This window comes from Saimiri boliviensis, chromosome 11 (assembly GCF_048565385.1).
Source record: "Saimiri boliviensis isolate mSaiBol1 chromosome 11, mSaiBol1.pri, whole genome shotgun sequence".
Lineage (NCBI taxonomy): Eukaryota > Metazoa > Chordata > Mammalia > Primates > Cebidae > Saimiri > Saimiri boliviensis.
Genome location: NC_133459.1, coordinates 11,847,534 through 11,872,138, shown reverse-complemented (window position 1 = coordinate 11,872,138; position 24,605 = coordinate 11,847,534). Strand labels below are relative to the sequence as shown.

Sequence of the window (24,605 nt, the reverse complement as noted above, 5' to 3'; positions counted from 1 at the left end):
GGCCATCAGTGAGTCCTCATTCGGGATTAAATGTGAATCCTTTCAGATACTATTTCAGTTATTCCAATTCAGGTGCACAGTATTGTTTATGGCACAAATTGTCATAAATAATTTGACGTGAAACAACTTAATCCAATTTCTTAAAACTCTGGTGGTAGCTGAGTTCACATAAAAGTCTGCTAATGCATTTCCTTGACATTTAGGTTCAATGTTATGAGTAGAAGCTTTAATTTTAACAACCACCTTTGGCCAGGCACGGTGGCTCATGCCTGTAATCCCAGCATTTTGGGAGGCTAAAGTGAGTAGATCTCTTGAGCTCAGGAGCTGGAGACCAGTCTGTGCAATACGACGAAGTCCCAACTCTACCTGAACTACAAATAATTAGCTGGACCAGGTGGCATGCACCTAGACTCCCAGCTACTCTGGGGGCTGAGTGGGGAGGATTGCTTGAGCCCAGGATGCAGAGGTTGGCAGTCAACCAAGATTGCATCACTGTACTCCAGCCTGGGTGATAGAGTGAGACTCTACCTCTTAAAAAAAAAAAAAGAAAAAGAAAAAGAAAAAAAGGCCGGGCGTGGTGGCTTACGCCTATAATCCAAGCACTTTGGGAGGCTGAGGTGGGCGGATCATGAGGTTAGAATTCAAGACCAGCCTGGCCAACAGGGTGAAACCCCACCTCTAAAAAAAATTAATTAAATTTTTAAAAAAAGGAAAAAAAGAAATCTTTGAGGGCAAACATTGCTCACTCGTGTCCATATTTGATGTGCTTCTGCCAGAAGTGTTTACATATTTTGTAATTATCAATCCCTCCAAAGGCAATCTACTATTTGTAAAATTGTTAACTACTTTGTCTTCGACTATATGACAAGTTCTAGTAGAGGTATATATTACTGTGAGTTGTTCTGATATAAACTCTGAAATAAACACAAAAGAATTGACCAACTTTTAAAAGCAGGAATAATAAGCCAGTGTGGTGGCTCACGCCTGTAATCCCAGGGCTTTGGGAGGCTGAGGTGGGTGGTTCACAAGGTCAGTTCAAGACAGGCCTGGCCAACATGGTGAAACCCCACCTCTGCTGAAAGTACAAAAATTAGCCAGACGTGTTAGCACGCACCTATAGGACAAGCTATTCAGGAATCTGAGGCAGGAGAATTGCTTGAACCCAAGAGGCAGAGGTTGCAGTGAGTTGAGATTATGCCATTGCACTCCAGTCTGGGCGATAGAGTGGGACTCCATCTCCAAGAAAAAAAAAAAGAATATCAAATGTACCCTGTAAATATGCAAATTTTATGTATCCATAAAAATTTTAAAAATTGTTAAGCCTAGGCACGGTGGTCCATGCCTATACTTTCAGCAGTTTGGGAGGCCAGGACAGGAGGAACACTTGAGACTAGGAGTGTGAGATCAACCAGGTCCACAGTCAGCCCAGGTTCACCTGAGGGAAGCATCAGAGAACTTCCTGGCCCACATGGGCTGCATACATGTAGGTCAGTACCCTGGACAGGTTCCTCTTTTGTTTTTTCTCAATGTAAAGTTTTTTTCTTTTATAAAGACGGGGTATATCACCATGTTGGTCAGGCTGGTCTTGAACTCCCGACCTCTGGTGATCCACCCGCCTTCGCCACCAAAGTGCTTTGATTACAGGTGTGAGCCACCACGCCCAGCCTTTCAGCATGGTCTCTTAATATCTAAAAATGGAGAATTAATATCACTGATACATAATTCATCAAACATATTTTAACCAAAAATATATAATGCTTTTAAGTAAATAAAAACACATACAATATTGTAATAAGACTTTTATATTAAGGAATGCTGCATCATGATAACTATCTTTTTTTTAAAATACTTTAAGTTCTGGGCTACATATGCAGAACATGCAGGTTTGTTACATAGGTATACACATGCCATGGTGGTTTGTTGCATCCATCAACCCCTCATCAACATTAGGTATTTCTCCTAATGCTATTCCTCCATTATCCCCCACCCCCTGCTATCCCTTCCCCACCCCTATCCCCCAACCCCACAACAGGCACCTGTGAGTGATGTTCCCCTCCCTGTGTCCACGTGTTCTCATTGCTCAACATGCGCGAGAACATGTTCACACTTACACGTGAGAACATGCAGTGTTTAGTTTTCCGTTCTTGTCAGCTTGCTGAAAATGACGGTTTACAGCTCTCTCCATCACATCTTTGAAAGCCCTGACAAAAACAAGCGATGGGGAAAGGATTTCCTATTTAATAAATGGTGTTAGGAAAAGTGGCTAGCCATATGCGGAGAGCTGAGACTGGATCCCTTAAATACACTTTATGCAAAAATTAACTCCAGATGGATTAAAGATTTAAACATCAGATCTAACCCTATAAAAAAAAAACCTAGAAGAAAACCTGGGCAATACCATTCAGGACATAGGCATGGGCAAGGACTTCATGACTCAAACACCAAAAGCAATGGCAACAAAAGCCAAAATAGACAAATGGGATCTAATTGTACTAAAGAGCTCTGTACGACAAAAGAAACTAACATTAGAGTGAACCGACAACTGACAGAATGGGAAAAAATTTTCGAAATCTACCCATCTGATAAAGGGCTAATATCCAGAATCTATAAAGAACTTAAAACAAATTTACAGGAAAAAACAAACCCCTCCAAAAAGTGGGCAAACGATATGAATAGACACTTCTCAAAAATACGACAGTTATACAGCTAACAAACGTATGAAAAAAGCTCATCATCACTGGTCATTAGAGACATGTGAATCAAAACAGCATTGAGATACCATCTCATACCATTCTAAGTGGTGTTTCTTGATAAGAGAAGGGAGATGTTATTTATGAGAAGATATCTCATTGATACGAATTAGTTTTCCAAAAGATGTATTTTTCTATTAATGTGGGCTAGAAATACTTAGAATATGCTGTATGCATTTTTCCAAAAGGGAAATTGGACCCAAGTGCTTTAATTCAGTAAAACCCACTAGCCATCATGAGGACAGGCATGGGGTGGTGATGTCACGAGGCTCCTGCAATACGCACTATGGCCATTCCCTTCAAGGTCAGGGGGCAGCCCCTTGTGCAGTGAAGCCGTTCCCTGGCAGGGCCAGTGATCAGGAACAGATTCCTCTAGATCTGCCCATTTGGGGTCAGCTGAGTCTCAGTACCTGAGGCGCGGCGAGGGATCCTGAAAAGAGAGTAGACTTCAGTTGCTCACCATCACTGCCCACACAGAATGTTCCAGGCCCCAAGTGTGCATCTTTTGTGGATGAACTTAGTGAACAGGCACGGGAGAATTAAGGAAGAACTAGATGAGAAGTGGAGGAGGGGTGGGAATTAATCAAAATGATCAAATTTCACTCTGGATGCCTTGACTTCCTACAGCTGAACCTCAGTCACAACTTAGTACCTCTCATCAGTAACTAGAGATTTCTGATGTATAAATGGCTAAGACATCTTTTTAATAACCACCCTCGCAGGGATTAACTCATGCCATCACTCTATAACTTCAGGTTCTATTTCTAACTCTAGGACAAAAGTCCCTGAAGGCCTCATGGACGCCCAGTCACCCAGTACTGCTCCCTGCTGAGTCACTGTTGCTTTATCCACTGACAGTGAGCACCTGCCTGAAACGCACAGCTCTGTCTTCCTTTAAGATGCACCTGACCGGGCTAGGCTGCCCATGCCTGTAACCCCGGCACTGTGGAAGGCCGAGGTGGGCAGATCACTTGAGGTCAGGAGTGACCTCAAGGAGGCCAGCCTTGCCAAGCTCATGAAACCCTGTCTCTACCAAAAAAAAAAAAAACAAACAAACAAAAAACAATTAACCGGGTGCGGTGGCGCACATCCATAACACCAGCTACTCAGGAGGCTGAGGCAGGAGGATCACTTAAACCCAGGAGGCAAAGGTTGCAGTGAGCTGAGATTCTGCCACTGCACTTGGGCCTGAGTGATAGAGCGAGACCCTGAGTCAAAAAAAAAAAAAAAAAGCACCCACGTCCTTGATTTTAGGGCCCAAGTGTCCGTAAGGGCGAGTGTCCAACCCCATTAACCAGGCCTTCCCTAGGAGCAAGGATGGAACTCCAGTTTCTCAGACGGCCATGCACCACAGGAAGGGCAGGGGTCAAGACCAAAGAAGACCCTCTGGGGCCGCCCTACTTCTCTGAGGACACGCATCAGCTCAGCCCAAATCAGGGTGAGGATCTCCCAACTGACATGACCCTTGCTGTCAAGACTCTTCAGAGGGGCAGGGTGCGTCTCCGGGCCTGCCTCGCTCACCCGCCTGTGTGACCCAGCAGGCCTTTCAGAGCCTTCACAGGCCTCATTTCCGTAAAACTAGGAAGTGGTGAGCCGGGAGCCGCGGCTCAGGGCAGACAGGATGACCCTGAGTTGCGTGTCCTGAATCCCACAGTCCCGTAAGAGGAGGCTCTCAAGACTAGCTAGCAGCAGCTTTCTCTAGCAGGGCTCCCAGGGGCTCGAGATTGCTGGTCCACGTTGCTAGTCACCCAAATACAAGTTTGTTCCCATCATCACATGATGGTCAGCATTCAAGGTGCTGCGTGATGAAGACTCAGATCATTGCCGGGCACAGTGGCTTGCACCTGTAATCCTAGCACTTTGGGAGGCTGAGGCAGGCAGATCACCTGAGGGCGGGAGTTTGAGACCAGCCTGACCAACATGGAGAAACCCCATCTCTACTAAAAACACAAAATTAGCCGGGTGTGGTGGTGCGCACCTGTAATCCCTGCTACTCGGGAGGCTGAGACGGGAGAATAGCTTGAATCAAGGAGGCAGAGGTTGCAGTGAGCCAAGATTGCGCCATTGCACTCCAGCCTGGGCAACAAGAGCGAAACTTTTGTCTCAAAAGAAAAAGACTCAGATCATTCAGAGGCAGTCCCATTTTAGGCTCAATCCTTTCATCCTCGCTGGTGTGATTGGTTCAAGCCCACAATATCTCTAAAGCCTCTTTACTTCATCTTTCAGCAGACAACCTCATCTAGTGGGAGACGTGCACAAAGAACTCAACTGAGCAAGGTCTGGGGACATCAGCTGTGGCTTCCTGCCTGCAGACGTTCCGACATGCCTGCATCTGCAAACCACCTATCATTTTGCACCATTCCCATGCCTACTCCTCACCCTGTTCCAGAAGCATGCATGTCCCAAGTCAATTACCTTTCCCGGAGTTTAAAACAATCTTTTACAGACAGTGAATTAGGGACAGGATTATCGGCATTTACTAAGCTCTGAGGACAGAGCTTCTACTGTGAAATGCACAGGTTTGATGCTACTTCTTTCTTGTATACTCTCCTCTGTATGATGAGTAAGTTTTCATCATGTTAACTTTATGGTTTGTATTTGTTTCTTTTTTGAGACAGAGTCTCGCTCTGTCACCAAGCGCCAGGCTGGAGTGCAGTGGCGCAATCTCGGTTCACTGCAATCTCTGCCTCCCAGGTTCAAGAAATTGTTCTGCCTCAGCCTCCCAAGCAGCTGGGACTACAGGCGCACGCCACCACGCCCAGCTAATCTTTGTATTTCAGCGGAGATGGGGTTTCCCCATGTTGGCCAGGATGGTCTTGATCTCTTGACCTCATGATCTGCCCTCCTCAGCCTCCCAAAGTGCTTGGATTACATGCATGAGCCACCACGCCTGGCCCATCATATTAACTTTAAACAAACTTCCTAACAAGGAATTCACAATTGCACCCTACTAGATCTGAGCTCGACTAACCAGCTGCCTACACATCTCTCTGTAGCATCTACCCCAGGCCATCCCTCTGCCCTTATTTGAGTGGTCTTGTGTTACTCCCTTCAGGATATAGAGCACTGAACAGCATAATGTATTGACATTCTAGTGCCCCATTCCCTGTGACACCACTAGTGACTGGCACACAGTAGATGCCCACTGGTGTTTACTGTAAAAAAGAAAAAGGCAGTGGTATAGTATGCGGAGAAAGCTCACCATCCTTTCTCACCTGTGCAGGTGGTCCTGGTGTTCATTGATATAATTGGCAATTCTCATAAAAAAAACTCTCAGGGCGGTCCAGGCTGAGGGACGGAGTTTCCAAGTCAGGAATGAACTGCTATTGGGCACACACGGATAACTCATGATCATAACCGAAGGCTACCAAGACTCTGTGAAGTTCGCTTAACTGGCTCAGGTAAGGGGCAAACCTTCCTGGTGGTCTATTCAGCGAGGGCTTTCTCTGGACTTCCGACTCCTGGATACTGTCTGGGTATACCATTTCCACTAATCTTCTGAAATGTGAAGCGGGCATTGGGTAATTCTGCACCTTATGACAACACAGCTGTACTAAACGTCTTCTGCAGTGAATCCAGTGGCAGACGTAGCTCAGCCACTCATCCAGGGTAGCTTCCTTGAGGCCGACGTCTATGAACACCTTCGAGGGCTCATGTATGAACATCCACAACAGCCTTCGCCCTCCCGTCCTTGGATGGTCCTCCACTGTCTGCCTCTTACTCGTGGCCTCTGGGGAGCACGACAGGGCCCTGGATCCAGACCACGTGGTCCAGAAATTCTCATTCACATTCCCCAAATCCAGTACTTGAAGTTTCCACCTCCTGTGGGTAAAATAGGGGAAAGGCTTAGCATGTAGGCAAGGCCCCAGCACTGATGGGGATGGGTCTTTAGAAACGGGAGCTCCATCTTTGCTCCCGGGGAAGACCTGAGCTTTCACTCCACATTCAAGATGTCAATCAGCTGTTCCTGTCCCCTTCTGTCACTTCTCCACCCTTTTCCCTTTGATTACTCCTGATATCCACTTGTAGTTCCTTAACCTTCCACTGGGAGGAGGCAGATTCCTGTTTGCTCAGTGGACCCTGCATGGTGGGAGCTCCCAAGGAGCTGGGCAGTGGCCAAGGCCTCTCATCACCGGCACCATCTGAGCCATCCTGGCTCCCCAACCCCACCACTCCTCCCGAGCCAGCTGTCCCTTCTCTGGATGTCTGGGCCCTTCCCACCAGGCCAGCTAGTCACCTCACCTGGGGCGAAGCTTCACGTACACCACTGGATCAAGTCCCTCCAGCACGGCTCGCAAGGTCTCCAGAGGAGGTGTCTTCATCAGGGACCCCAGAGGGAGGCAGGGGAAGGGCCAGGTCCGCACCATGGCCTGTAGAATCTCATAGTGCCTGCTGCTGAAGACCTCCGTGAACATCAGGGGGAAGACTTCCCCTGGCAGCTTATCCAGAGTGGAGGTGTCCAAGCACGGGTCCCTCAGCAGGCTCTGCACTGCCAGCTCCACGAGTCTGCGTGGGGCCTGCAGGCTCATTCTGATAAATCTGCACGGAAAACTCTAGAGGGCAGTCCAGCTTTGAAAAAGCAAGCTTCTGGGCCGGGCGCAGTGGCTCACGCCTGTAATCCCAGCACTTTGGGAGGCCGAGGCGGGTGGATCACGAGGTCAAGAGATCGAGACCATCCTGGTCAACATGGTGAAACCCCATCTCTACTAAAAATACAGAAAATTAGCTGGGCATGGTGGCGCGTGCCTGTAATCCTAGCTACTCAGGAGGCTGAGGCAGGAGAATTGCCTGAACCCAGGAGGCGGAGGTTTCGGTGAGCTGAGATCGCACCATTGCACTCCAGCTTGGGTAACAAAAGGGAAACTCCGTCTCAAAAAAAAAAAAAAAAAAGAAAGAAAGAAAGAAAGAAAAAGCAAGCTTCTCAGGCCAATCCGCGCAACCCCCACTTCTCCCAGGGCCAAAGTCATTTCTTCAGCATGTGTGAAAACAGAGCACTCAGTTTACCCCAAATCCATTCTACAGTAAATGGCCACAGAGGCACAGTTCCTCCCTTCTGATACCAAGAAGCGTATGTCCCAACCTGTAAAGAGCAGGCAAGGCTGGGCACGGTGGCTCAAGCCTATCAATCCTAGAACTTTGGGAGGCCGAGGTGGGTGGATCACCTGAGGTCAGAAGTTCAAGACCAGCCTGGCCATCTTGGTGAAACCCCATCTTTTTTAAAAAATAAAATAAAAGCCGGGCGCGGTGGCTCTCGCCTGTAATCCTAGCACTTTGGGAGGCCTAAGTGGTTGGATCACCTGAGGTCAGGAGTTCAAGACCAGCCTGGCCATCATGGTGAAACCCCATCTTAAAATAAATAAGCCAGAAGCAGTGGCTCATGCCTGTAATCCCAGCACTTTGGGAGGCCGAGGTGAGTGGATCATGAGGTCAAGAGATCGAGACCATCCTGGTCAACATGGTGAAACCTGTCTCTACTAAAAATACAGAAAATTAGCTGGGCATGGTGGTGCGCGCCTGTAATCCCAGCTACTCAGGAGGTTGAGGCAGGAGAGTTGCCTGAACCCAGGAAGCGGAGGTTGCGGTGAGCCGAGATCGCACCATTGCACTCCAGCCTGGGTAACAAGAGTGGGACTCCGTCTCAAATAAATAAATAAATAAAATAAAATAAAATAAAAAGCAGGCAAAATCACTCCTAATTCATGAATTATTAGCCATTGCTCCACTAAACTGTAACAGCACTGTGAAATATTACTGACGGCGATCTCCGAAGCTCAGATCTCCACTTTTTTGAGAAAAAAAAAAAAAAAAAAGTTTTCTCAGCCGGGAGCGGTGGCTCATGCCTGTAATCTCAGCACTTTCAGAGGCGGAGGTGGGTGGATCATAAGGTCAGGAATTGGAGACCAGCCTGGTCAATCAACATGGTGAAACCCGGTCTCAAAAATAATCCCAGCCACTCGGGAGGCTGAGGCAGGAGAATCGCTTGAACCCCAGGGGACAGAGGTGCAGTGAGCTGAGATCATGCCACTTGCATTCCAGCCTGGGAAACAGAGTGAAACTGTCTCAAAATTTAAAAAGCCCTGGTGCAGTGGCTCATGCCTATAAACCTACCACTTTGGGAGGCCAAGACGGGTAGATCACCTGAGGTCAGGAGTTCAAGACAAGCCTGACCAACATGGTGAAACCTGGTCTCTACTAAAAATGCAAAAAAATTAGCCGGGTGTGATGGTGGGCACCTGTAGACTCAGCTACTGGGGGAGAGAGGTTGGGGGGGTGGCGCTGAGGCCTGAGAATCGCTTGAATTCGGCAGGCGGATCTTGCTGTGAGCCAAGAGCCTGCCATTGCACTGCAGCCTGGGTGACAGAGCGAGACTCCTGTCCCCCCAACCCCCACCAAAAAAGAAATGCCTTTGCAACCTAAAGGTTGAAAACAATGGAAATGGGAGTTTCCTATGGTCCCACACAGCCCACAATCTCAGTTCCATCAGTGAACCCAGTTAGGAGACTAAAGGGACTCCCTAAATTAGGTTCCATTGTTGCAGGACTTCCTTAGTTCGGCTAAAGACTGGGTCCTTGTTCGTCCCATGGCCACAAAAATTCAGGCTTGCAGACGGTTTGAAGGGTGAGTAAAGCAGGATTATACTGCACGAAAAGGAAAAAGACGGAACAGGAACTCTCCTCAATGCCAGACTCCTCCCTGCTGCGGAGAGCGCTACTCCCGAAGCTCCACCCCACTGCGCGTTCCCACAGTGTGCAGGCTGGTGGGAGATTCTCCAGGCTGGTGGGAGATTCTCCGGGGACCCCCCAACCACATGGCTATCTCACCATTATGTCCATTTAAAAACAGCCGGGAGAAATGGCCTCTCACCTATTTTACAGGTGCACGCCTGTAACCTCAGCACTCTGGGAGGCCAAGGCAGGTGGATCACCTGAGATCAGGAGTTTGAGACCAGCCTGGCCAACATAGCGAAACCCCATCTCTACTTAAAAAAAAAAAAAAAAAAAAAATACAAAAATTAGCCGGGTGTAGTGGTGCCTGCCTGTAATCCCAGCTACTCAGGAGACTGAGGCAGGAGAACCGCTTGAACTTAGAAGGCAGAGGTTGCCATAAGCCGAGACCGCGCCATTGCACTCCAGCCTGGGTAACAAGAGCAAAACTCCGTTTCAAAAAAATAAAAATAAAATAAAAAAATAAAAAGTAAAAAATAAAAGAAGCAGGCATGGTAGCTCATGCCTATAATCTCAGCACTTTGGGAGGCCCAGGTGGGTGGATTACCTGAGGTCAGGAGTTTAAGACCAGCCTGACCAACATAGTGAAACCCTGTCTCTACTACAAATACAAAAACTAGCTGGGCGTGGTGGTGCATGCCTGTAATCCCAGCTACTTGGGAGGCTGAGGCAGGAGAATACCCTAAACCCAGGAGGTAGAGGTTGCAGTGAGCCGGGGCAACAAAAGTGAAACTGTCTCAAAACAAACAAACAAGAATGGGAGGAAACTGATTACAGTAACCAAATTTCATTTAAATGCCTTGATTTGCTGGAGCTGAATCTTACTGATTGCAAGACTCAGTGCCTTTTGGGTTTTTTTTTCATCAATAACTGAAGATTCCCTGAGGCTTCAACTGGAAAACAGGTTACTTGATAATAAGGGCACCAGACAGCTTCCACTCAGTTTCCCTTTATTTCTGTTTCTTGGCAACCATCCATGCAAGGGTAACTCCCTCAGGCATTTGCAAGCCTGAATTCCACTCTAGACACTCAGATTCCCGTTTTTGACTCTATAGGATACAGATCCCCGAAGTCTCATCCAATCCATGTCAGTGTTTCCCCCAAGTCCAGCCCCTGGTTCATCACTTTTCCTTTTCCACTTTCAGAGCCGTGTCTGGAACGATGGGTTCTGTGCTCCCTGGAGGATGTGCCTAAGACCTACGTTTTAGTTTCCAAGTGTCCAGAAGAAAGCATTTGATACATCCACGCAAACAGGCAGATATTCAACAGCTGCATTGATTTACCTCCAGGTCATAAAATGCCCTGTGGCCACAGTGAGGGCAGCAGGCGGTACAGAACAAGACCCTCTTGGTCTGTCTCAAGTCCTTCACTCTCCCCATCAGTTCAGCCCCCAGTTGGGCAAACCTCCACCGGCAGAGAGCACCAGAAGCATCATAACTCTCCCGTGGGGCGGGATACAGCTCCAGGCGTAAGTTGTTCAGTCTGATTGTGTGGGACAGCAGGTTCTCCAGGGTGGCCATGGAGATGGGATTTCCACAAAAGCTGAAGGTGGTGAGCTCAAAGCAGCGGCTTAAGGCAGGCAGGATGGCATTGACTTGGGAGTCTTCGATCCCACAGTCATCTAAATCCAGGGACTCCAGGGTGGCTGCCACTTTTTCTAGCAGAAGTTGGAGAGGCACAAGACTCAGATTGGCCAGGCTGATGCCACTCAGGTCCAGGGTCATTAGTTGACTGATGCTGGGGGACTGGGACAGATGCCTCAAGTCTGATTCCGAAAGCACACAGTTCGTTATTGCGAGGGTCTTTAACGGGGTCTTCAGACAGCTGGGGAGAGAGCGAGAAGTTAGTTCTGGGGAATCATAGGGGTGAGTGAAGGGTGGTGGGGATGACTTCAAGGTGACGGACGAAGACCATTTTGCCCAAGCCCAAGGTCATTCCGATTGATAGTCAACATTTAGGATGCTGCATGATGAAGAACTTTGCCACTGAGGTCAAGTCCATCTTAGGCCTGATGCAGTAACTCACACCTGTAATCCGAGCACTTTGGGAGGCTGAGATGGGTGGATCACTTGAGGTCAGGAGTTCGAGAACAGCCTGACCAAATGATGAAATCACATCTCTACTAAAAATGCAAAAATCAGCCAGGCGTGGTGGCAGGCGCCTGTAATTTCAGCTACTTGGGAGGTTGAGGCAGGAGAATCACAAGAACCCAGGAAGTGGAGGTTGCAGTAAGCAGAGATTATGCTGCTGCACTCCAGCCTTTGTAACAGAGTGAGACTGTGTCTAAAAAAAAAAAGAAAAGGAAAACAAAGAAAAATTTCATTTCCTCCTGAGTCTTTTCACCATCATTTATAGGAATGGATCAAGTTCACAGAATCCCTGAAGCTCCCTTTACTCATCCTTCAGGGATAAAAACACATCTCTGGGCCACGGGAGCCCAGAGGGGACACAGGCTTACAGACAAACCCAGGCGGGATTCTGCAACATCAGCTGGGGTGCCCAGGCTGCAGGGGTCCCTGACACGCCTGTCTAATCCGCAAACCATTTATCACTTTCACCAGTCTTTGTGCCTACTCTCTGACCTTCTGTTTCCTAGGTAATTAATTTACCTGGAGCTCAAAACAATCTATTGTGACCGGGAATTAGAGATGAGGTAATCCTAGCACTTTGGGAGACTGAGGTGGGTGGATCACCTGAGGTCAGGAGTTCAAGACCAGCCTGGCCATCATGGTGAAACCCCACCTTAAAAAAAAAGGGGGGAAAAAAAAAAGAGATAAGATCATTTGTGTTCCCCAAGCTGTTGAGCACAGAGCTTGTATTATTCTGAAACGTGCAGGTTTGATGAGCGTTCCCCTCTTCAGTGCCCACTTCACTTCCCCACTTCCCAACATCTTTTTAAAACTAATCTCGTTTGGCCTGGCATGGTGGCTCACGCCTGTAATCCCAGCACTTTCGAAGGCCAAGGCCAGGAGTTCGAGACCAACCTGACCAACATGGTGAAACTTGGTCTTTACGGAAAATACAGCACTTAGCCAGGTGTGGTGGCGAGTGCCTGTAATCCCAACTACACAGGAGACTGACAGGAGAATCCTTTGAACCCGGGAGGTGGAGGTTGCAGTGAGCCGAGATTGCACCACTGCATCCAGCCTGGGTGACAGATCTAAGCTCTGTCTCAAACATAAATAAGTAAAAAAATAAACAAACAAATAAAAATTATCTTGCTTGAGCTGGGCATGTTTGCTCACGCCTGTAATCCCAGCACTTTGGGAGGCTGAAGCAGGGGGATCACGTGAGCTCAGGAGTTTGAGACCAGCCTGGCCAATATGGTGAAGCCTAGTCTCTACTAAAAATACAAAAATTAGCCAGGTGTGGTGGCCCACACCTGTAATCCCAGGTGCTCAGGAGACTGAGGCAGGAGAATCACTTGAACCCGGGAGGTACAGGTTGCAGTAAGCCAAGATCACGCCACTGCACTCCCACTGGGCAATCAAGTGAAATTTCATTTCAAAAAAAAAAAATTATCTTGTTTGTTTTTATTTTTATTAATTCCTATTTTTGGTCAGCAGTCTTGCTGTGTCACCCAGACTGCTCTAAAACTTCTGGGCTCAACTTATCCTCTTTCCTCAGGCTCTCAAAGTGCTAGGATTACAGGCATGGGCCACCATGCCTGACCTATTTTTCATCATCTTAACTTAGACACGTGTCCTCAGGAGGAATTCACAAACAGAGCCTCCCTAGAGCTGAACCCTTCAGTAGCCAGCTTCCTAGCATGGCAGCCTCTCCATAGCATCTACCCCCACTGATCCCTCTGCCTTTATTGGAATGGTTGTGTGATACCCATTTCAGGACAGAGCCGCCCACAGGGGAATGCATGGACATTCCAGTGTCCCCTTCACCGTCACCTCCTCATAGGCGGTCACAGTAGATGCCCACTAGCGTTTACTGTAACCTGGAAAGGCCCTGCTGCGGTCTGCAGAGAAAGCTCACCATCCTTCCTCACCTGAGCAGCTGGGCCAGATGGCCTTCGAGGAAAGAAACACAGTTCATATACAGCTTTTGGAGGTGGTGCAGCTTGAGGAACTGAGAGGTGACCTGGGTAACAAACTCCTCCTTCTGTTCTGGGGAAAAGTAGCAAGGGACGTCGACGTGGGAGAGAGCGAGCTTGTGAAGATTCCTCATCTGGCCCAGGTATGGGGTAAACTCTGCCAGGTCAGGCAGTCGCCACCTGCAATTCACTTCCACCTCCTGGATACACTCTGGGTTCACCATATTCAGGATGCTTTGGACTTTGTGGAGGGGCGTTCCCAAGAATTTCAGCTTCTTACAGCACAGGTGTAGTAAACCTTCCCTCTGCTTGACCCACAGAAAGAGGCAGGTGAGGCATTCATCCAGAGTCCTGTTCTGGAGGCAAAGGTCTACGAACACAGTCAAGCGCTGCTGTCCTCTCATCACTGAACAGTCCTGAGCTGGTTTTCTCTTCCTCGTGGCATCTGGTAAGTACCCGCGGGCCATGGCCTCAGACCACACCATCCAGAAGTTCTCACTGACATCCCGTAAATCCAGGACTTGAAGTTTCCTTCTTCTGTGGGAAGATAGAGAGGCTGAGAATGTAAGCGGTCACTGCTGAACGTCAGCTTCACATCCTGCACCCCAGCTGCGCCCCTCCTTGCTTTTTTCTTTCCCTGACTTTTCTCCACCCTGCTGTCCCCTTGGAGCCTGTTCAATTCCACTTTCTCTTTATTCTGAGAATAGGTCTCCCTCCGTCGCCCAGGCTAGAGTGCAGTGGTGAGATTTCAGCTCACGGCAACTTCTACCTCCTGGGTTCAAGTGATTCTCCTGCCTCAACCTCCCGAGCACCTGGGATGACAGGTACTCACCACAATGCCCAGCTAATATTTGTATTTTCAGTAGAGTCAGAATTTCACCATGTTGGCCAGGCTGGTTTCAAACTCCTGACCACAGGTGATCCACCCTCCTCAGCCTCCCAAATGCTGAGATTACAGGTATGAGCGTCCGTGCCCTGCTCAGTTCCCACTTTTAGTGGTGCCCTTCATTGCCACTAAGAGAGAGGTTCCTGTGACCTCCACGGACCCTGCGTGATGAGCAGTCCTCTCCCTGAGGAGCTGGGCAATGGCCAAGGCCTCACTGAGCTTTCTCATCAGCCCATCAGAAGCCTGTGGGCTCCCCATTGGGCCTCCCCACTCCTCACAACCTAGCTCTTCCTTCTCTGGACACCTGGGCCCTCCCTACCTGCCCATCTGGGCCACCTCACCTGAGACGAACCCCCTGGGTCAGCAGTGCATCAAGTCCATGGAGCACAGCTTGGAAGGTCTCCAGGCAAGGCGTCTTCATCAGGGACCCCAGAGGGAGGCGGGGGAAGGGCCAGGCCTGCACCATCGCCTTCAGGGCCTCACAGTGTCTCCTGCTGAAGGCCTCCATGAACAGCGGGGGGAAAAGTTCCATGGGCAGCTCGTCCAGGGTGCAGACGGCCAAGGCCTGGTCCCTCAGCAGCTTCTGTCCCACCAGCTCCAGGAGTCTGGGTGGAGTCCAGATGCTCATCTTCACCAACCTGCAAGGAAAACTTCCAGAGGACAAATCCAGAGAAAGAGCATCACTCTCAGACCAAGCCCATGCAATCTCATCCTCTCCTAGGGCCAAAGTCAGTGCTCTGGCAATGGTGAAAGAGTTTTTCTTCTTTTTTTCCAATACGACTCTGTGATCAGTGGCCACAAAGCTAGCGTTCTGTCTCTGCTGGCATTAGCACAAGCTTTTCTCAAGCAGTGAGGAGGCAGGAGCACCACTAGCCCTTCCTTTCCAGCCAGTGTTCCATCCACCGAGTAGTGAGTATGGGGGAGCCTGAAGCCTAACCCCTCCCACCGTTGGGGGAAATTTCTAATTACTCAGGGTTCTAAAACAATGAGAATGTTATGTCCCAAGCCCTGCATGCCAACATTCACAGTTCCTACAAATAAGATGGTTGGGAACATTCACTGGTCACTCCTAGAATGGGTTTTTCTATTTGATTTCTTTGTAGTAGTTAAGCTTACTTCTCTATTTGTCTTTCCCTTTCTCTCTCACTTTCTTCTTTTCCTGTTTTCCTCCCTTCTGTCTTCCTTTCTTTTCTTTTCTTTCTTTTTTCTTTTTTTTCTGATAGGGTCTTGCTCTGTCACCCAGGCTGGAGTGGCTGGAGTACAGTGGTGCCATCTCAGCTCAGTGCAGTAGTGACCTCCCAGGCTCTAAGGATTCTTCCACCTCAGTCTCCCAAGTAGCTAGGACCACAGTCCTGCATCAACACTCCCAGCTAATCTTTGATTTTTTGACCTCCTGTAAAGACAGCGGGTTTCGCTCTGTTTTCCACGCCGGTCTTGAACTCCTAGACTCAAGCAATTCACTCACATTGGCCTCCCAAAATTCTGGGATTATAGGCCTGAGCCTCCACGCCTGGCCTCATTATTTAAAATTTCAGTGAGAAATTTTTAAAGCTATGTGACAGTATTATGGATCATTTGCAAGACAGAGATGTTTCCAGTACACATCTCTTACACATGTTAAAAATGACCCACTTTGGATAGGCGCAGTGACTCACACCTGTAATCTCAACACTTTGGGAGGCTGAGGCAGGTGGATCATGAGGTTAGGAGTTCAAGATCAGCCTGGCCAACACAATGAAACCTCATCTCTACTAAAAATACCAAAAAAAAAAAAAAAAAAAGTTAGCGTGGCATGGTGGCAGGCGCCTGTAGTCCAAGCTACTTCGGAGGATGAGGTAGGACAATCACTTAAACCAGAGAGTCAGAGGTTTCAGTGAGCCGAGATCATTCCGTTGCACTCCAGCCTGGGCAACAGAGCGAGATTCTGTCTCAAGAAAAAAGAAAAAACTTCTGAATTTTGAAATGACAGAAACCAAGGCACAAATCAACATTTTTGGAATAAAGACAAAACTGCATTTAGAGGAAAATTCAAAGCCCAGATCCTTTCATCTGGAAAAATAGGCATGAGCCACTGCACCTAGCCTGCTCTAAACATATTATTAAGGAATAGAATGGGGTTGGGAATCGCGTCTCACTCCCACAATCCCAACTTGTTGGGAGGCTGAGCTGGGTGGATCATCTGAGGTCAAGAGTTCAAGGCCTCCATGAACAGCGGGGGGAAAATCCTGGCCAAAATGACGAAACCTCATCTCCACTAAAAAGACACAATTTAGCTGTGTGTGGTGGGCAGCACCTTTAATCCCAGCTATTGGAGAGGCTGAGGATGAAGAATCACTTGAACTCAGGAGGAGGAGGTTGTATTGAGCCAATCATGCCATTGCACTTTAGCCTGGAGACAAGAGCAAAACTGGTCTCAAAAAAAAAAAAAAAAAAAAAAATTGAAGGCCTGGCATGAGTGGCTTATGCCTGTAATCCCAGCACTTTGGGAGGCAAAGGTGGGTGGATCACCTGAGGTTGGGAGTTCGAGGCCTGGCCAACATGGAGAAACCCCATCTCTATTAAAAATACAAAAACTTAGCCAGGTGTAGTGGTACATGCCTGTAATCCCAGCTACTCTGGAGGCTGAGGCTGGAGAATCACTTGAACCCGGGAGGTGGAGGTTGCAGTGAGCCAAGATCGAGCCACTGTGCTCCAGCCTGGGTGATACAGTGAAACTCCATCGCAAAAAAAAAAAAAAAAAAAAAAAAGAAAAGAAAATATTTGATTAGGTTCCTTAAGTTTTCCCAACCCCAGTTAATCCTGATTGAATTGTTGGCTTTCTTACAGATTAACTGAACAAATTAGATTTTCATTCATTAAAGTGAAAGAATTAGGGATAGGGTGAAAGTCTAGGACTCATTCACTGATTTGCTCCATAAACATGGAGTTTTACTAATATGTGACCTTCATAGTCCTAACTGTGAGATAGGGAGGGGTTTAACCTCTTTCTGACAGAAGACCATTCAGATTTCATGGTCATTCTCATGTGGCCATTTTTAAACTGATGGTAAAATTACACCCAGGATAATTTATGGCCACTGTGGGAATTACTGGAAACCTTTAACACTTTTTCTAACAAAACCACAACTGCCGGATTAAACCGTCTAAATGGGATGTTGGCATGTAGAGGCTTCTAAACTCTCTTTCTCCCCCTTTTTGTGGGGGTTGGGATTGGCCTACTGATTTCAGTTGCTTGGATTTTCTTAACTGTTTGGTTAAGATTTTTTTTGTGGGGTTTTTTTTGGACAGGATCTCATTGTATTGCCCAGGCTAGAGTACAGCAGTGGTGTGAGCACGGCTCACTGCAACCTCAATTTTCCAGGCTCAAGGGATTCTCCCATGTGAGCCACCCAAACAGCTGGGACTACAGATGCATGCCACCATGACTAATATTTTAAAGAAGTTTTTGTAGAGGCCGGGCACCGGTGGCTCATGGCTATAATCCCAGCATTTTAGGAGGCCAAGACGGGTGGATAACTTGAGGTCAGGAGTTCGAGACCAACCTGGTCAACATGGTGAAACTCCACCTCTACTAAAAACACAAAAATTAGCTGAGCAATGTGGCAGGTGGCTGTAATCCCAGCTACTCGGGAGATTGAGGCAAGAGAATAGCTGGAGCCTGGGAGGCAGAGTGAGACTGCAGTCTCACTTCCAGTGAGCCGAGATGACACCACTGTGATCCAGCCTGGGCAACAGAGTGAGACTCTAACCCCTCAACCCCCCAAAAAATATTTTGTAGAGATGGGGGTTTGCCATGTTGCCCAGATTGGTCTTGAATCCCTAGGCTGAAATGATCCTCCCACCTTGGCCTCGCAAACTTTTGGGTTATAAGCATGAGTTTCTGCTCCCACCAAGCATTTTTTTTTTTTTTGGTCCCCCAGGCTAGAGTGCAATGACAGGATCTCGGCTCACTGCAACCTACGCCTCCCAGGTTCAAGGGATTCTCTTGCCTCGACCTCTTGAGTAGGGATAACAGGCACCCACCACTGTGCCCAGCTACTTTTTGTATTTCTAGTAAAGACAAGATTTTGCCAAGTTGGTCAGGCTGGCCTCAGCCTCCCAAAGTGCTGAAATTACAGGCATGAGCCACCATGCCCAGCTTTTTTTTCTTTTTGACGTGGAGTTTTGCTCTTGTTGCCCAGGCTGGAGTGCAATGGCAAGATCTCGGCTCACACAACCTCTGCCTCCCAGGTTCAAGTGACTCCTCTTCCTCAGCTTCCCGAGTAGCTGGGATTACAGGCATGTGCCACCAGGCCTGGCAAATTATATATTATTATTATTATTATTATTTAGTAGAGACGGGGTTTTGCCCTGTTGACCAGGCTGGTCTAGAACACCCAACCTCAGGTGATCTGCTTGCCCCGGCCTCCCAAAGTGCTAGGATTACGGGTGTGAGGCCTGAGCCTACCCTGTAAGAATTTTGAAATGACATAAACCATAGCACAAATCAAAATTTTTGAAATAAAGACAAAACTGCATTTTTTTTTTTTTGAGACGGATGCTCAGTCTGTGGCCCAGGCTGGAGTACAGTGGCACCGTGTCGGCTCACTGCCACCTCTGTCTTCTGGGTTCAAATAATTCTGCTTCAGCCTCCCTAGTAGCTGGAATTACAGGTGACTACCACCATGCCTGGCTAATTTTTATATTTTTAGTAAAGATGGGGTTTCACCCTTTTGACCAGGCTTTAAAACTCCATTTAGAGGAAGAAATCAAAGCTGTTTTTCATACTGTTCGTATGAAAAAAGTAAAAACAAAAACAAAAACAAAAAATGACAAGATATAACTCTGTGCCATCTTAGGCTGAATTCTCCCCATGCCAGACGGGCTGACTGTAGATCAGGTGGAAGGGGCCGTACAGGAGGGGCCTTACAGAGATTAGTGACTTACCAGATCTGGACTCAGTTTGCAGGGAGCTCAGACCTCAAGAAACAAGCAGTAACTCCAGGTTCGAAGACTTATGGTCTCTCCCGTGGGTCTTTTGAAGCTTTTATTGACCTTTGTAATCACCACTCCCATCCCCTCCCCTCCAAGTATCCACTGCTAGCTTCCAATCAAAAACTGATATCTGATTGGGTTTCTGAATCTCCACCCAATTAATCCTGATTGGGATTTTGGCTCTCTGAAGATTAATTGATTGAATCAGAACTCTATTAATATCAGACATTCATATTCGTTTCCTGAATCAAGAAATTGAAAGCGTTAGGGATCGGGTGGAAGTGAATTCATTCATTCAAGGCCAGCCAGGGTGGCTCACCTGAGGTCAGGAGCCCAAGACCAGCCTAGCCAACATGGTGAAACCCTGTCTCTAAAAATACAAAAATGTCTGTATTCCAGCTACTCTGGAGGCTGAGATGGGAAAATCTCTTGAACCCAGGAGGCAGAGGTTGCAGTGAGCTGAGATTGTGCCATTGCACTCCAGCCTGGGTGATAGAGGGAGAGGCTGTCAAAAAAAAAAAAAAAAAAAAAAAAGAATTCATTCATTAATGAACTCCACACTCATGAAATTTTACTAATATGTGACCTGTATAGTTCTGAGTGTGAGGCAGGGATGGCTTCAATCTGTTCTGGACAATAGACAGAAAAATAAAGCCTGAAAGTAGTGTTGTCAGGAGAACACATGAAAATTATAAAAATATTTTATCGTTAAAATAGCGTTATAGGCCAGGTACAGTGGCTCACACCTGTAATCCTAGCACTTTGGGAGGCTAAAGTAGGTGGATGACCTGAGGATGGGAGTTCCGGACCAGCCTGACCAACATGGAGAAAACCCATCTCTGCTGAAAATACAAAATTAGCCAGCTGTGGCAGCGCCTGCAATGCCAGCTACTTGGGAGGCTGATGCAGAATTGCTTGAACCCAGGAGGCAGAGGTTGCAGTGAGCCAAGATCATGCCACTGTACTCCAGCCTGGGAGACAGACAGGACTCCATCTCAGAAAAAAAAAAAAAAAAAAAAGATTTATAAAAACTGAGGTATCATCCCTACAAAATCAGAATAAAACTGTCATGTATCAGATGGTCTTGTGGGTTTTACATCACCTAATGTACCAGATTATTCACTCATTCAGGTGGAAGAGAGGTGCCACTGAGGGTGTGTTTGGTCTCAGGGCTTAGGTTAAGGCTTCTCTGGAAGAAATTGAAACAATATCTAGGCCGGGCGTGGTGGCTCAAGCCTGTAATCCCAGCACTTTGGGAGGCCGAGGCAGGTGGATCACGAGGTCAAGAGATCGAGACCATCCTGGTCAACATGGTGAAACCCCGTATCTACTAAAAATACAAAAATTAGCTGGGCATGGTGGCACACACCTGTAATCCCAGCTACTTGACAGGCTGAGGCAGGAGAATTGCTTGAACCCGGGAAGGGGAGGTTGCAGTGAGCCAAAATTGCCACTGCACTCCAGTCTGGGCAATAGAGCGAGACTCCATCTCAATAAAATAAAGTATCCCAGCCTTTGGTTAGTTTAGCTCATTTTTGATTCAAGATAACATTTGTTTGTTCAACTTTTGGAGAGGACTAAGAATGATAAGGTCAGCCGGGCGCGGTGGCTCAAGCTTGTAATCCCAGCACTTTGGGAGGCCGAGGCGGGTGGATCACGAGGTCGAGAGATCGATACCATCCTGGTCAACATGGTGAAACCCCGTCTCTACTAAAATTACAAAAAACTAGCTGGGCGTGGTGGTGCGTGCCTGTAATCCCAGCTACTCAGGAGGCTGAGGCAGGAGAATTGCCTGAACCCAGGAGGCGGAGGTTGCAGTGAGCCGAGATCGTGCCATTGCACTCCAGCCTGGGTAACAAGAGTGAAACTCCATCTCAAAAAAAAAAAAAAAAAGAAAGAAAGAAAAATTCTCTTTCTCTCTCTCTGTCTCTGAATCTTTCTCATTATTGAATGGGTACAAAAATAATCTCAACCTTCAGGTAAAAATGCTGAACCTAGCCGGGCGCGGTGGCTCAAGCCTGTAATCCCAGCACTTTGGGAGGCCGAGGCGGGTGGATCACGAGGTCGAGAGATCGAGACCATCCTGGTCAACATGGTGAAACCCCGTCTCTACTAAAAATACAAAAAATTAGCTGGGCATGGTGGCGTGTGCCTGTAATCCCAGCTACTCAGGAGGCTGAGGCAGGAGAATTGCTTGAACCCAGGAGGCGGAGGTTGCGGTGAGCCGAGATCGCGCCATTGCACTCCAGCCTGGGTAACAAGAGCGAAACTCCGTCTCAAAAAAAAAAAAAAAAAAAAAAAAAAAAAAGCTGAACCTAAAGCAGGGGACATAATAAATCCTCCATAAATGGTGGCTGTGTTTCTTGACATTCAAAGATAACAGGCATAATCAGGAAAACAGCTGAGGCCACAGGGGAGGTCCCAGACCTGAGACAGAGTCCTCTCCTGTGCCGGCCACTCCCTCTGCCAGGACACAAGCCCCACATCCACTCCAGTAATTGCCAATGACCCCTGAGCCGCCCCCGCCCCTGGCTGCACCTCCCCACTTCATCCCCCTGAGCCATTTCACAACCTGCCCCTTTAAACACCGGTCTTCTCATTTTTCTGTGCTCCCCCTAAGCCCATGAGTTAGAGGTCGTGTCTATCTTGCTGGGCTCCGAGTCTGTCGTCACTCAAGGACAAATGCTGGGCGAATGAGGCAGAAGGAAGCGGATGACCCCAGGTTCCAGATGAGTGGAAGGGAGGCTTTTATCAGCTGGGAGCTGTGGGAGAACCCCAGGCCCAGTGGGCACAGCTGCAACGACCTCATGGTATGTGTGTGTGCATACGTGCGTGACCGCCTAGAAAATCACAGCTCTTCAGGATGGAGCTGGCCCCGTAGCAGAAAAAATAAAACGTCCCATATCCCTGGCAGGACAAATCTCCCAAAAGTTCAGCAAGAAGATGTGGGATCTGTGAACAGGATGATACTTGGTAAAATCCCTCATTTGAGGTTGATGTGAAAAGTTAAACTTGACAGCCTGAGGGCCCTACATTCTTCCCACGCCCCATAGGGCTCCTGCTGAGCCAGCCATGACTCCCCAGAGCCCGGGGGGAGTTGAAAGAGAGGAAAACCTGCTGGGACCTCAGGGCGTGGAAGGAGCCCCAGACGTTTCTCCCTGTGATCTCTCCCCTACTCTCAAGTCCCCTTGGCCCTGGAACGTCCAGAGACCCCTGCATCCTCTCCTTCCCCTGGCCCTGCCTTTGCCAAAGCTCCATGCATTTGCCTCCATGTGGGTCCCCAACCCCAGGCTCTGGGAGCTGTGAGGAGGCTCGGGGTTCCCGCGGTCTGCTGGAAGAAGCGCTGATCTGCGTGCACCTCTGTGGTTCTGGGATCCCTTCCTGCAGAGGCCCCACAGATGCATCTTCCCTAGAAGAGCCGACAGGGATGGGTGAGGATCCCAAACCTTCTCCCAAACCCCACACCTGAAGGAGGAAGAGGGATCACCTGAAGCAGAGACCAGAGGGAGGGTCCTGGCCCCACAGTCTGCACCTGATCCCGGAAGCCAGAAGTGTGGCCGCAGGCACCCCACCAACTCCTCCTGCACCCCCAACCCAAGATGAACAAACTCCCCCAGACTCCCTGGCTCATCCCAACTTAAAGAAAGTAGGACAATTCTCCACAGTGGAGAAGACACCAGCTGCCTCTGCGGTGCTGTGCCCAGGAGGAAGGTCACTGTTCAAACTGCCTTGGGAAATTGTTTCAAACAAAGAAAGCCCTTGGATTCTCAGTGTTGAATGGCATTGCACTTAACAAACTTGAGTTTTACTATTGTTTTCCATTTACCTGTACATTTCTATTCAGCAGAGCGAGTTCTTAATATTCCAACAAAAAGTGGTTAAAGGACATGGGACAGCTGTCATTTTCCCGTGGATTGTTAAGATCACTCTGCACATTTCACCCGCACACGCATTTTTTTCTGAGCTGCGCTGCAGCACCGAGCCAGGTGTGCTCCGTCGGGTTCGTCTTCCAGATTCTTTGCTCTCCGTTTGTCTTCCTCAGTAGCACCCAGGACAGCAGATGGCATATCCCAGGCACTCAGTGAAGGTTTTTGAATGAATCAAGGGGAGAGAAGGGAGAGGGAGGCACTGCATGTTGGGGGGGTCCCATGTGCCAGAATCTTCTCTGAAACTTGACCCAGAGCCTCCCCTCCAGCCAGGGCCTCGTGACGCCCCTCAGCGCTGGACATGGCAGGATTTTTCTGAAGCAGAATCACTGCTCACCTTCTCCATCCACAGGAAGGTGCGGGGCAGCCTGATGGGCCCTGGTTTGACTTCCATGCTCTAAGACACACCCCTGGCTTGCAGGAGGGGATTTGGGGGTCACTTGGGTGACAGGGACTCTGGGCCAGACTCCATCCTCCCTCATTCCCTCCTGAAAAGCCCAATCCTTCCTGTTCCAGGAGGCTGTGATGTGTGAGGAGACAGAAACGCACAATTTTCTGAGAGCATCTTTTCCCTGGCCTCAGGCCAAGGCCGATTCTCTGACCTGTCCCTTGTCTTTGCATTCAGGATGGACACAGGAAGGCTTTCGTCTCCATTAGCAAACAGAATTTCGGGAGTAAGGAAAACTAGAGAACAAGTGCCTGTCCAGTTGGTAGGAAGGCAGATGTAAGAAGAACCACAGAGGAAAAAAGTCCTTGGCTTAGACAGAACTGGAAGTGTCAACTGAAAAGGTGAGAAGGTGTCCTGAAGGGGCGGGGGCTTTGGACCCAAATGCGAATGGAGCCAGCAAGGGCTGCATCTGATAAAAGTTGTAGCGGGGTTTGGTAGAACTAGAACTGTAAACTGAAAAGATGAGAAAGTGTTCTGGGGGGCGGGGGTCTCGTACCCAGGTACCAAGGGAACCATCAAGGGCTGCGTCTGTTAAAGGTTGTAGCGGGATTTGGTAGGGTAACTGTGTGGAGGGAGAGCTTTTGTTTTCATAGTGTGTAAGGAAGCCTGTGGGGTCTATAAGTAACCACTCACTTTCATTAACAAAATCGGGTGTGGCCCGGCGTGGTGGCTCACGCCTGTAATCCCAGCACTTTGGGAGGCCGAGGCGGGTGGATCACGAGGTCAAGAGATCGAGACCATCCTGGTCAACATGGTGAAACCCCATCTCTACTAAAAATACAAAAAATTAGCTGGGCATGGTGGCATGTGCCTGTAATCCCAGCTACTCAGGAGGCTGAGGCAGGAGAATT

General features: G+C 48.4%; 1 protein-coding gene across 1 annotated transcript; it reads right to left on the bottom strand.

Annotated features, from left to right (window-relative positions):
* Positions 1 to 10,737: 10,737 nt before the first annotated feature.
* LOC141580368 (PRAME family member 20-like) lies at positions 10,738 to 15,034 on the bottom strand. The gene is made up of 3 exons (XM_074381472.1): positions 14,748 to 15,034; positions 13,476 to 14,057; positions 10,738 to 11,299 (listed from the first exon to the last, which is right to left on the bottom strand). Exons 1-3 carry the CDS (start codon positions 15,032 to 15,034, stop codon positions 10,738 to 10,740), a joined length of 1,431 nt encoding a protein of 476 aa, XP_074237573.1.
* Between the last annotated feature and the right edge of the window lie 9,571 nt (positions 15,035 to 24,605).